This window comes from Hippocampus comes, unplaced genomic scaffold (genome assembly GCF_001891065.2).
Source record: "Hippocampus comes isolate QL1 unplaced genomic scaffold, H_comes_QL1_v1.1 scaffold2, whole genome shotgun sequence".
Classification (NCBI taxonomy): domain Eukaryota; kingdom Metazoa; phylum Chordata; class Actinopteri; order Syngnathiformes; family Syngnathidae; genus Hippocampus; species Hippocampus comes.
Window position 1 is genome coordinate 3,978,087 of NW_017805139.1, and position 14,047 is coordinate 3,992,133.

At 40.7% G+C, this 14,047-nt stretch overlaps 1 protein-coding gene across 2 annotated transcripts in view; it reads right to left on the reverse strand.

The window, feature by feature from the left end:
• The window catches only part of cars1 (cysteinyl-tRNA synthetase 1), a 22,659-nt gene extending 8,655 nt beyond the window's left edge, over positions 1–14,004 (reverse strand). The window contains exons 1-13 of one of the 2 annotated variants that reach the window (XM_019867265.1): positions 13,884–13,986; positions 12,264–12,491; positions 9,718–9,809; positions 8,793–8,881; positions 8,600–8,696; positions 7,616–7,714; positions 4,716–4,865; positions 4,405–4,545; positions 3,214–3,302; positions 3,002–3,123; positions 1,288–1,400; positions 1,056–1,184; positions 818–947 (exon numbers count right to left, since the gene is read on the reverse strand). In XM_019867265.1, the coding sequence (XP_019722824.1) occupies positions 818–947; positions 1,056–1,184; positions 1,288–1,400; positions 3,002–3,123; positions 3,214–3,302; positions 4,405–4,545; positions 4,716–4,865; positions 7,616–7,714; positions 8,600–8,696; positions 8,793–8,881; positions 9,718–9,809; positions 12,264–12,491; positions 13,884–13,905 (1,501 nt within the window). In that variant the 5' untranslated portion in view covers positions 13,906–13,986. Of the gene's footprint in view, positions 1–817; positions 948–1,055; positions 1,185–1,287; positions 1,401–3,001; positions 3,124–3,213; positions 3,303–4,404; positions 4,546–4,715; positions 4,866–7,615; positions 7,715–8,599; positions 8,697–8,792; positions 8,882–9,717; positions 9,810–12,263; positions 12,492–13,883 lie in introns of both variants that reach the window. The other variant, XM_019867266.1, reaches the window with a different exon arrangement.
• Between the last annotated feature and the right edge of the window lie 43 nt (positions 14,005–14,047).

A 14,047-nucleotide genomic window follows, 5' to 3' on the forward strand; every position in this document is an offset into this window, starting at 1 on the left:
GAACTGGGACCCAATTTTAACCTTTACAGTGACTTTTCTGTCAAGCCAGTCCCATCGGAATTTATTCTTGACATTTGAGTCAATTTCTAGGATTCAAGACTCCTGATCTTTCGTCAAAAATTTCATAATTCCGCCCAAAACGATCCCAGAACAATGAATTTGCGAGACGAACAGGCCGCCATGAATCAGGTAAAACAATATGTTACATGCAATTTGATTGGTCCAATCGCTTGTAGTTAACCAATCGCTGGGCCGTTTATAATCGAGCTAAGACTTCCGCAACAAATAATGCCTTCAGTGATCTGATTAGTTGAAGCTTTCATACACGTCCAATCGCAGGGCTGCTTCCCAACGATGGCTGTTTGAAAGTGCTATATAAATACAGTAGAGTTGAGTTAACTTAAAAAAAAATCCAACAAGCTCAAACAGATTAAGGTCCTTAAATTGATATACGGTAATGTAATATTTTATTTTTCCTTTGTGCGTGTAAATGTCTCAAATGTCAGAAGAGCAAAGTGGTACAAATAAAAGTTGACCTCATAAAAAAAATAAATTAATTAAAAAAACTACAACAAAACGAACACTAAAAGTACAGTACATGATCTTATTTTTAAGTGTGTCAAAATATTCTCTCCAATTATGTGTGCCTTTAAATGTCAAAATATTCTCTCTAATTATGTGTGCCTTTAAAAAACTCAGTAATTTTATCTTGTGTGACACTGTTGTTTTTTTGATGCTCAGTCATCCAGTAAAATGACACTTGGCAATAGAAATTGTCGATTTCATTCTGAGAAAAAAGAAAACTAAAAAGATATACCTGTATTTTTTGCCAAGGCCTCCTTGATGGTGATAAAATTCTTCAGAGATTTTGACATTTTGCACCCTGCAATTGTCAGGTGACCAGTGTGCAAGAAGTAACGGACCCAGTGATCATTCTCAAAGAAAGCCTAAGGAAGAACAAAACCACAAATTGGATCTCTTTGATGATAAGCAGCTGGACATATTTCACATAACCTTTAACATTAATGATAGGAAAAAAAAAATCACTTTTGTACCTCAGACTGAGCCAGCTCATTGTCATGATGGGGGAATCTGAGATCAAAGCCACCACCATGAATGTCCATAGACTCCCCCAGCATGGAGCCAGCCATGGCCGAGCACTCAATATGCCATCCAGGTCTTCCCTATTAAAACATTAAAAAGACCAAAGTCTTTATCGTTTCCAAACTTTGATCAATTGAACATAAAAGGCTCTCAATTAGAAAGCAGAAAGGAGACAATTCTCACCTTTCCCCAAGGAGAGTCCCATGAAGGCTCTCCGGGCTTGGATGCTTTCCACAAGGCAAAGTCATTAGGTGACCTTTTCTCAATTAATTGGTCCGCAGAAATGCTCAGGTCACCTACAAGACAGACAAAAAAAACATGAATGATCGCGATCAACCTTTTTTTCCCCCAAGATGGTGCCGTAGTATGGCAGCTGTCGGCAGGTGCTCTTCAAGAGCCTTGCTTTTATTTTTTTTTGGTCTTTTGTTTTGTCACATGGTGTTTGTTGTAACGTCATGTGGACCCGATGTGGATTGTCTTAAGCGTTTTTGGCCACGACATTCGTCAAAGGAGAAGAATCTGTGCTTGGTGGTTGCGCCTTCTCGGCAGCACGCGTGCACCAGCACTGATTTTGATTGGGAGGAATGTCGGCGCCATTTGACTGACTGCGTTTGTGTTTTTTGTGCCTGTAATAGGCAGCCTTTTTCACAACCCGTTTTGTTCAGCGGAGATGGTGGCGCTGTTGGACAGTCTGCGTTGGTGTGGCTGGATGGATGGCTTGTGGACCCGGCATGAGGAGAAAGGAGCATTAGCGTGGAACGGATGCGGATGCGTATTTGGAGCTGAGAGTCGCCGCTTGGAATTGAAACTGATTTACTACATGAAATGGGAGAAGTGAACCGATCTCTTTTTTTCGTCAATGGACGCTACAGCTTCCTCTTTACTTTCAAACTTAGCTTGTCGCCGACGTGTGCACATTTTGAGCATGACGTCTTTGATCCACTGGTGAAAGGACACTTTGACTCTCTCCTCTTTCATTTAAAACTGCTTCAAACAAAAACGCATGAGGGAAAAGTTGTTAAGATTGCACGACTGTCCGTGTTTTTATGTTATGTGTTGCGTTTTTTATTTTACTTTATGTTTTGTAAAGCACTGTGCTACAGCTGCAGCTGTTGTGAAAGCACTGTATAAATCAGGATGTATTGTATTGTAAAATTATACTGTACCTCTGTAGGTGCCGCTGTATAGTTTTAGCTTTTGAGAGGCAGTGATTTCCTTTCAATAAACTCTTGTGTCGACTTGATTTTTCTGTTTCGTTCATCTTAGAGGCCGTTATGGCTGTTGCTCATCAGGGCACACGTGTACAAGTGCTTTATCCTCACGGTCACGGGCATGCTGGCGCCTATCCCTAGTAGGCGGGTCACACTGAACTGGTCGGCAGCCGGTTGCAGGGCACACAGACGAGCAACCGCTCACAATCACAATCACACTGAGGGAATATTTACAGTGTCCCATTCATATACCATGCAGGTTCTTCGAAAGTCAGAATTGCAATAATTCCAAAATATGTCATCATCTGGCGGCCCGGTGGGCCAGTGGTTAGCACGTCAACCACACCGTGCAGAGGTACTGGGTTAAATTCCAGCTCCGGCCTCCCTGTGTGGAGTTTGCATGTTCTCCCCGGGCCTGCGTGGGTTTTTTCCGGGTGCTCCGGTTTCCTCCCACATTACAAACACATGCATAGCAGGCTGATTGAACACCCGAAATTGTCCCTAGGTGTGAGTGTGAGCGCGGATGGTTGTACGTCTCTGTGTGCCCTGCGACTGGCTGGCAATCGGTTCAGGTTGACCCCCGCCTACTGCCCGAAGACAGCTGGGATAGGCCCCAGCACCCCCTGCGACCCTTGTGAGGATAAGCGGATCAGAAAAAGGATGGACGGATGGATGTTCTCATCTACCTTCTCCCTCTTGTAAAGCCTTCTGATCTCCAACTGCCTCTGGCACAAGTTTGGCATACGAGTGCTGTGGACTGGCATCAAACTTTGCAGTGTTGAAGTAAACAGAGCTATTCGATTCATACCTGAAAACAACATTTTACTTGTTACCATTTTCAGTGAAATGATAAAGGGTGTGTGTGAAAAGCCATAAACATTGGCACACTGCACTTTACCCATAGCCATTTGAGACAATCTTCTTCACAAACTCCACAATTTCTGGCACATATTCACTGACGCGAGTAAGGACATCAGGAGGAAGAACCTGGAGAACAAAGATCATTTTAGCACAGTACGGTCGAGCACCGCATACTCTTGGTTCAGCAGCCGTGGATTTGTATATTTACTGATTCTCTTTCAATTTGAAATGATATTTTTAATATTTTGTCTTTTTTTTTCACAAGAATTTCTATTAGACATTGGCAACTCTTCTTTTCCCTAGATTTATTTTGTATTTTAACTGCTTCAATACCATTGTTACATTTTTCTTTGGGGGACTACAGGATAGACACTGAGGGCCGAATCCACAAAGAATGAAGAGCGGCCGCTGTTAGGGCTGCTCTTCATTTGCAACCATAGTTTGCAAATGAACAACCAATTCACAAAGGATATTGCGATCATGACACACCAGCGCAAACACGCCCACAAAGTTTAACAGTTGAGTGCAGTTTGCTTGTTGCGCCCAGTTAAAAAGAGACTCTTTCAATCAATTCCTTTCACAACTCAAAACGCACCTGCTTATTCCACCCGTCATTTTGACCTAACTCTTTCACTTTCAGTTTTTCTTAATTGTAATTAATTTCTCTCATTGCAGTGTTTACTGTTTGTTTATGAAATGTACTGTACCACTGTCATGTCATTGAGTGCGCCTTCAAAAAATGCATGAGGCTACTATTGTTATTACAGAAAGATAAATGATCAGAATGTGAGTGAGCTTGGGCCGTGACCGAAGAGGTGCGAATGGGCCTTTCATCTGACTGGCCCGGGCTGAATTGCTGTCTATCGGCACAAATTTATTTGGTCGACAAGGGATGGGGGGGTATTAGTGTCAGGGGTAGGCTGATGGGGTAATTCTGGATGACGTGTATCAGTCGAAGCATTCCCTCACACTGCTCTGGCAATGCATTCCCTTGCTCAAAAGAGGCTTCAAATGATTAGCGCCAGTTTTTCATGATCTCGGCGTCACTCAAACTGCATGTATTAGCGCTGACATTCGTGAATTAGACGTTGTTTATCAATGATACTCATCTGCTCCATTTTCACCGGCTAGCACCACGCAAAAGCCACGCAATCCTTCAGTGAATTCAGCCCAGAGTGGTTTGTGACCCGCTGTGACATTTCAAATAAAACCGCGCCCTGCTACCTACGTTCAAGGCGTTCATGTCTTTATGGTACTCTCCCTCCCAAAAGTTAGGCAGAATTGCGAAGATTGAGTTGTCCGTGACTTCACTTCCAAACTGACTGTCCAGCCAGTCAGAGAGCATGTCCTTGGAATTTGCCAGTAGTGCCTAGGGGCAAAGATACACTTTATGTATTTTCATGTTAAACATCTTACCACAATACTGAAACTGTATCCTAATCTACAATAATCAATTAAAAAGCTATACCATAAACACAGTTGATTTTTCAAATGCTAAAAAGGAAGGAATTTGTTATGATAACGAAGGCCAAGTCTTACCTGGGCCAGAGGTTGCACCACATCATCGGCTGCTTTACTCTCCAACGCTGCCTGAAGAGGCTTTAGAGCACCAGTGATGGAGGCATCGAGCCTTTCCAGCATCTGTTTCTTATCTGCGTCAGTAGTTGTGGCCAAACGGGCCTGAAAGGGCTGAACATAAAAAGCATCTTCATATACAGCCACTGCCAACCCATTGTCAAATACAGTGGTACCTCGAGTTACGAAATTAATTGGTTCTGGGAGAAATTTCTCAAGTAGAAAATTTTGTAAGTAGAGACGCGTTTTCCATGCATCAAAATATGTAACAAATACATGTTACAATTCGATTATTGCACAATAAATGAGAGTTATGCAAAATGTAAAAAAAAAAAAAAAAAAGAATAAAGAATAAAAATGATGTTCATTTAACTTTTAACTGCGTCCTCATCGTTTTTTGTCCTCTTTAGTCCATGTTCTCTCTCAGAAGTGGTTTTTGCCACGCGTTTTGCAAAGAACTGATCCAAGGACGTTTGTTTTTGTTGGCTTTTAACAATCCTTCGAAAATGTCCAAAGCAAACATCAGCATAGTGAGCGATCGCCCGACTGTTGAACACTTTTTTTGGGTGATTTACATGTATGTAAAACTATCGAACACCTCATGGCCCGAGGGGCGAATGATGAGGACGCTGCTTAGAAACATATAGACACATTCGGTAGAAGTCCCTCTTAGCCAATGGGATGCCAGGAAGATGCTCGGTAATAGCCAATGGCAGAGCAGCTATAAGTATGTTGCGTTCAGGAAACTCGGAGCTGCGAGTAGCGGGCCATACTGTGTTTTTACCTTTCATATCTTGAAATTTCTTTCGTAACAAGAGGCAATATTTTCGTAACTTGAAAATTTCGTATGAAGAGAAAATTAGGGCATGATATGATTATGAATATGATGAAGCATAAACCATGGGTGTAATGAACCATCAATTGAAGTCAACAGACACAAACAAATAAAAGAAAGCTGAGCAATTATTTGCATCCCTGGGGGATAAAAACAACCATTTGCTCCATCTTGCACACTAAGACTGAAACAGAAGGTTTTTCCTGTGGGCGTTCTCCACTAAGAACGAAAATGAAGTCAAAATGAAACCGAAACAATCGATAAGTGATGAGAGCAAGCAAAAACATCAAAAAAGCAGATTTAAATCGAGCCTACAACAAAGACAGATTGCCAGTGATTACCGAAAATCAAATTTACTGACCTGCAATACCTTATAACCGAAAAAAAACATGCCTTTGAAAATAGCCGGCATCTTAACAATAAGGTGTTAATATTAGCAAACTAGTTCTAAGTGGGATTCATTAAAGGTTATGTTATATACAATCTTGCCTAATTATAGAAAAAAACTCAAGATGAATTCCTTTCGTGTATCTTTTCAACAGCTGAATAGTCACCAACAAACAGTCATCACTTCCAAAATAGTTTCTAGTTCTTCAAAAGATTATTCATATAATACGTGATTACTTAGAAATAAACATTGTATATAAACTAGAGCTGTCAGTGTAGCACGTTTTTATTGGCATTAATTTAAATGAATTTTAATGGGATTAAATTTTTTTTCACGAGATTAACGCGGCAGACGTCACAGCGGATGTTACGTTGCTCTATAAATAAACCAGAAACAAAACAGCAAGCGCGCTGCACATGTCCACGCACGTTTGTTTTGACAGCCACGGCAGCGCGAGACACCAAAAACGGATACTTTAAGAGTTTATGAATGGAAAGTTTACTTTTAAAAAGTTGCCAGATTGTTCCACTGACAAGACCAAAGTTACCTGTATGTTTTGCAATCGTAAACTGAGCTATCATCATAGCACGTCGAGTCTGAAATACCACTGAATGGCCAAGCACACAGCTGACGTGAGTACTCCGCCCCCTCGTCTCAGACAGACAGCTATGTATAATTTCAAAGCGAAGAAAATGGATAACATGACGAAGAACAAATTTGCTGAAGCCATAGCTAAATGTATGGCTACTGCATGCAAGCCTGTCAACATTGTCCACAGCTCGACTCAAGCTGAAACTGACACGATTGTTACTTGTTTGGAACTATTTTGTGTGGAAGGTTACAGTGTTCCGTGGCCATATAAATAAAGCGAGTGGAGCTTCTCTGTGTTCGTCTGACAGCGACGGTGCGCTGAGGCACCTCGAGAGTTCAGCGGTGCAGTGGTAGCGACCTAGCGAACACACTGAAAATAAAACGTCTCCAGTGTTGTCATCTAACCAAGTGTAGTCATCTGAAATGATCTCTACACAAAACCGTAGAGAGACTTCCGAGCAAGAAGGACCAACAGAATCAACATAGCCTGACTGCCGTGTTCAAAGCAAACTTGAGAAAAACGAAGTATGCAACCATGGCTTAAATCCACTATAGGCTGAATGGACAGCAATATTGTGTGAGAGATTATGTGTGAATAACTGCTCCAAGTGAAAAATGTTCATGTTAAATTGAAAATCGAAATTGTTGTTTCAGGAAATATTTACTGAAACGAAAAATAAATAAATACGTAGAAAACTGATCCATGATTCCATGTTGATGAGAACATTAAAACGGGAAAAAATAGGAAATTCAGAAACGATAAAAAATGTGTGAGTAATCACAATTAATTTTTAGTGAATTTGAGTTAATTATTACAGTTGCGTTTTTAATTAGATTAAATATTTTAATCGTTTGACAGCTCTAATATAAACATTTACATCAGGTACCAAATGGTCAGAGTTACTTCAGCGTGTTACGACCGTCAAGACGTTTGTAAGTAGAGGTACCACTGTAACCACCTTGAAACTTTTTAAGAGTGATCTTCGCGTGTTTCGACACACAAACTTAGGGCTGATAACGGCATCAAAGTTTATTTCTGTAACTTCTCACCCCTCGGGCAGTCAGCACATCCTTCAATATTTGAGCAGCCTGTGGTTGCTTCTCCTTGTACTGTTCCATTAGATAGTTCTGCCGTGCCCTTTTGATGATCTGACAGAGAGAAAAAGTACAGATAATTTCTCGGACGGATTGTTTTAAACAGGTAGTCGAATTAAAATTAGAGTCCCTTGATGATAAGCTGTCCACTGTAGTAACCGCTGTCCCTGAAAGGGTTAATATTCTTTTCTTTTAAGATAACAGGCTTGCGAATGCCATGATGTGTCAGGAACAAGAAGAATATCTGCTGTGAAAGTAGAGCAACAAAAAAACAAGACCATCTGACTGGTGAGTTATCTAAAATGTACTGCAGCCATACGTTCCTGGGACATGGGTGACCTCTGCTTGAGGAAGAGTTTGCATCGGAAGCATCAGAAGGCAAAACCAGTTTGGGGGTGAGTCCATAAGTGGGCGCCAAATTCCTCATGCAAATGGCTGACAGACATCGTCATATACTCTATTGTGGATTCAGTTTTAATTCTGTAGCTGTTTCGAATAGTGTCCACCACCTTGTTTGGCCGTCCTTGAGTTGTGAATTTCACTAGTAATCACGGGACTAGGCAGGAACAGGAGTGAAAATCAGTGGGGACAGACTGAAGCGGGAACTACAACCACAAATTCAACGAGAGTGGAAACTACAATGCAGTTAGATTTTATTTTCATTCAAATCACATCGATTTTTGAATATTTCCCCTCGGCATCGAATTTAACAATGCGTGGCTCCAGTTGCGGTCACGTCATAGTTGGAGGGCGGGCACTTTGTGGAAAACAGTCCTTACCCAGTCACCCGCAGCATTGCAAATTGGATTTTAAAATCTGATATTCATATTAAGCGATAGTCTGTCAGTGTGGCTATATATTTTTCTCTTAACTCAAATCTTCTATTCTGAGAATAAGACAACCACAAACTGAAATTCACATTTTGTAGCTTGTACTTACTTTGTCATCTATGTCTGTGATGTTCATGCAGTAATAAACATCATACTTGAAGTAGTCCTTCAATACCCTTCGTAGGATATCAAAAGAGATGTATGATCTGGAAAGACATCAGGAATCGGAAATGTTCGGAACAAAGGTAGGTGCTTTGGTGTGGTCTCAAGTGACGGGATGCTTTTCACTGTGTGGCGCCTACCTGGCATGTCCCATGTGGGAGGCGTCATACACTGTCGGCCCGCAGCTGTACCAGGTGACCTTGTTTCCATTCTGAGGAACAAATAGCTCCTAAAATATTTCACAGGAAAGAAGTTAATAGCTGATGATGACATATTTTGTTGAAAACAATACTGTATCAACTTATCAAGACCCTTAGTTTCAGTTCGGTTTCTTAATTTATTCAGACATTTTCACAACAAGCATTCACTCACAAATCATAATGTGCACGTTGTCTCAAAGGGGAAATCGGCAAAAGTATGACATTAGTTTTTAGGGGAATTAATATTGCACGAATGCACATTGTTTGCACTGAACACACTTAATGCATGAAAGTGTCACTCAATGTTCCTCCTAATTTTCCCTATCTGCGCATTTGCACAAACTGAGCATTCCTTGAACCGTGGAATAAAATGGATGTTTGAGACTTTTATGTCATGAACCGGCCAAAATTGACTTGTCCAGAAATCAATGTAAGTGAATCAATTTAAGCAAATTTAACTGAGGTTTATATTGCTTCAATTTTGGAAAGTCTTTTCAACCCGAACAGAATGACATTTTTTTTCTCAACTCGCCTATATTTATAGAGCACTTAAAAACAACCAACGCTGTCTACAAAGTGCTGTACATGGAGCAAAAATGATTCATGCAAACAATAAATTAATAACGAAGACGGTTGAAAGCACAAAAACAGTAAAGCTAAAAATCAATTCTCATGCGGAGTCAAAAGCCAAAAAATAAAAATGAGTTTTAAGACGAGTTTTAAAGATGGGCAGCCAGGGGGCTTGCCGAACGTTCAGTGGGAGGTCATTCCTAAGAGAGCGGACCAGCAACAGAAAAAGCTTGATCCCCTCTAAACCTCTGCTTAGTTCTCTCACATTTTTTTGTTCAACAAATATCTTCCATACCTTTGCTCTGGTGAGACTATTGTAGAGTCGAAGCTGAGGAACATCTGTCCCAGATGGCGGAGACCACTGAGGCTGCACTCTCTTTCCTTTCCCTGAAATGAGATGGTCAAAAGTATGACACAAGAGCCAACGTTTACTTCAATTTGGCGTACATTCCATGCAAGCACTGATCTGGACAGATGTCATTCCTCGGTCCACCTTCTAGAAACAAGGATTCTAAATGAATTGGGTCCTTGTTTAGATATAAGACAATCATCCATGAAGTACAAGTCCCATCACTTTTTTGGAGCACAATAACCAAGTGCACATGCATTACAGAGTAGGAAGGATGTGCTTTTTCGCTCCCCAATTTCATTCCACCAATGTGACATGACTGTACATATTGACCGCTCAAGTGTATGCATTTTTGTAACCTGATACATAACATCCATGATCTCTCCTGTTGGTGATTGACGGTGACCACTCAAGCAGCAGGCTTTGCAATCTCCCTCTGGAGCAGCCTCCTTTGAGGGAGTCGGCCAATTAGGCAGAGTGACACTGTTGACTGTTTTGAATTCTTTTTTGACAGCTGACGGAACTGGAACACCTTTTTAAGATGTGCCTTGGGTGTGTCCTTGCAGGTAATAATTGGTAAATGGTAAATGGGCTGTCACTTTCCTACCTTTGGTACTCAAAGCGCTTTTACACTGTTTCCTCATTTACTTACTGTTGACACAGCATCAGTAGCTACTGGGGGTTCAGGGTCTTGCTCAAGGACACTTCAGCAAAGTTGCAATGGCCGGGGATTGAACTCCAAACCCAGGCCTGAGGATTTCACGGTTACGATCGTTACCGGTAGCGTGTCGTTTCCGTGGCGTCATTTTGACGGTACCGAAAAATCGTTTCCCACAAAAGTCACAGCACACGAGTTGACTGTACATGATCGCATGTCTCCTGTGTGGGCAACGCGAGTTCACTGTGCCTGAATGTGTGTTTGTGGTGTGGTGTGTGAGTGTGTTTCTTCTAATTTACTTTCGGTTTTTTTTTCAGTGTTGGGGGGCGGAACAGATAACGTTATGTGCGCATGTGGGTTGCTATTTTAGTCCGCAAATGGAGAAAGCGCGCGGATGACAGTTTGAGATGGCGGCGAAAAAAACTCACCAAGGTCTACTAATTATGACATTTAAGAAATGGGAATGCCAGTCACATTTTTCGTATGAATCGTCTGAAGGGCGTATCACTAAACTCACCTGTGATGTACGCACAGAACATGAGAATACTTGCCTCGGAATCATGCCTCCCGTCGTATCTCGCACGGGAGGCATGATTCCGAGGCAAGTATTGAAGTTGGTCATTCGATCTATAGGCTAATCGCTATGAAAAATATTATGAAACAGTCTTGGTTAGTCTATAATTTACTGGGTGTAGCATGGCAGCTTTATGAATAAAACATTCGTCACAAGGTGTAGTAATACTAGTAAGTGTCGGTAGAACTAACGATGGCGTGTGTTAAGATTCTTTCGTCAAATTGATAGTAGATTACACATGCATCGTTTTGGGAAGAGGACATCAAGCCACATCAATACTTACCTGTATTAATGATTACCAGTAAATTAATCTTTGCAGTGTGAGACTGGAAAAAATACTCTGATTTGTGGTATGTTGTATTCATGATGCCATATGAGTACATCATATTTTGATCCTTTTTTTTTTTTTTTTTTTTAAATAAACCTGGAGTACACAGCTGTTGCTGATGTAATGTTCATTGTTAATGCATAGTTTTCAAACATTTACCCTTGAAAAATTATACTTTTGAGTTTCAAAATTCTTGATTATGAATATCAGTCAAAATAGAAAAATGGGTTCCCATGATGAACGTTTACGGAACCCAAAATTAGTTACCGTGGTTTCCCATTGGGTAATCCGACGGAACCGAAAAATGGTTACCGTGAATTTCCGAAATCCTCAGGCCTGCAAACCTCAGGGTTCACTGAGCCATGCAACCCCCAATTGAAGACTGAAAATAGTTGACTAGATTCAGAGTCAACGCTATAATGAAACTTGCATCAGATCAAAACTTGTGTCAAACTTGAAAACAATTACCATGTGATCATCAGTTAATTTTCAAGGGTGCATACAAGCACCGGCACACTCAAGGTCGGAAGAAGTGGAAAAAAATGCAGATTTTGAATGACAGTGAACAGAAAAAAACAGCTACTGTGGCTGAGGCAAAACAAGAAAATAAACTCTGTCGCTCTCAATTATTGCCCATTTCATTGTGCAATTACCCGTCGAAAACAAATACTTTTGGGGTGTGTGTTTGAACGTCTTCATCTTCAGCACTCTAAAGTTTTCAACCATAATTTCAAACTGTGTGCAAATGCTGCAAACAAAACCATTCCAACAAAAATGTTTTAATATCTCAACACCTGACCTTTACATGCATGCTGCTAGTGCTAGTGTTTGTTGAAGGGCTGACTAACCACTTCCCCTGCCTGAGGACCTCAACACCCTAGCTGGTTCCGCAGACAAGTCTAGCCTTCTCACATCTTAGACTGTCTACTCACTGCTGCTGTCTGGGCTCAGGTCCTGCTGCAGGGATGTTATGTGTCTGTACCAACGCAGAGCGTGGACATGTTGTGGGTCTGGGGGCCTGTGGAGACGCTTAAATGCTTTCTGGTCAGCCTGTGAAGGGCTGAAACCAGCCAGGTAGCTGCGAGTGGTTAGGTAGTCATTCAGTGCCACTGCCAGTGCGGCATCCTCTTTTATTTGGAGCAAGAAGCCATATTCAAAGGCTGCAAGATAGAAAGAAAGCAAATAGTTGCAGATAAGACTAGGCTGCAGCAGCCTGAAACAAACAGAAACACCCCTACAGGTCTCCCCTGGACAGCTGCGATTAGATTAGGTTAACCAGTCAAGGAAAAATTAGGGACAGTGCAAATGAAGGAAATGAGCAGAAACCTCACAAAAGTTAAGCAGCAGCTCAAACTGCAGTTTGTCATCTACTGTACTTTGATTTCATCTTTGATATGATGACATGCATTACTGTTGCGCAGCGATATTTTCTCTTCACTTTTGTGAATTGTAGATTTACAAAATACAGAAGGTACCACACAATGTAACGCACCTTCATGGCTCAGAAATGAGAAGTTTTAATCCTTATGATTTAAAAAAAAAAAAAAAAAAAACCCTAAAAAAAAAAAAAAGATGCTTTCACAGGTAATGCATTAAGAGCAATCAAAATATTCTTATATGACTATAAAATGCGACAAATTTTCATATTTTGACCATCATCATTATTGTACAGTTGTTCTAGATAAATTGTAAGGTATTAGATCTTGTTGGTCGTGCATTTACAGAAACGTCATTTCCACAGAAAATTAGGGCATAATATGATTACGAATATCCAAAGCATAAACCATGGGCGTAATAAAACATCAATTGAAGTCAACAGACACAAACCAATAAAAGAAAGCTGAGCAATTATTTGGATCCCTGGCGGGTAAAAAAAACATTTGCTCCATCCTGCACACTAAAACTGAAACCGAACGTTTGCCTGTGGGCGTCCTCCATTGACTAAGAACGAAAATGAAGACAAGTCATAATGAAACCGAAACAATCGATAAGTGATGGGAGCAAGCAAAAACATCAAAAATGAAGATTTAAATCGAGCCTACAACAAAGACAGATTGCCAGTGATTACCGAAAATCAAATTTTGTGACTTGCAGTACCTTATAACCGAAAAAACATGTCTTTGAAAATAGCCGGCATCTTAACAATAAGGTGTTACTGTTAGCAAAGTAGTTCTCAGTGGGATTTATTAAAGGTTATGTTATATAAAATCTTGCATAATTATAGGGAAAAACTCAAGATAAATTCCTTTCGTGCATATTTTAAACAGCTGAATAGTCACCAACAAATAGTCATCACTTCAAAAATGGTTTGTAGTTCGTTAAAAGATTCTTCATATAATACGTGATGACTTCGAAATAAAAATTGTATATAAACATTTTCATCAGGGACCAAATGGTCAGAGTTACTTCAGCGTGTTACAACTGTCAAGCACGCAAACTGGGCATGGCCACATTTTACAGTCAGTGCTAAGCTACGTACTACTGTATTACATGAGTGAAAGAAACGCTATTTTAGAACTACGCTACAAAGGAGTTTAAGTAGAATAAAGTACCTTGCTCTCCTGAGGTGGACATTGCGACTCTGCTGGATGCTGATGCAACAATAACGTGTCAGGAAGAAGAATCCTGGCTTTAAGTAATCATGGTCGGAACCAATGTCCTTCGAAGCACTTGAGCAGCAGGACTAAAATAGAGGGAGGACCACTTTTTTCGGAAA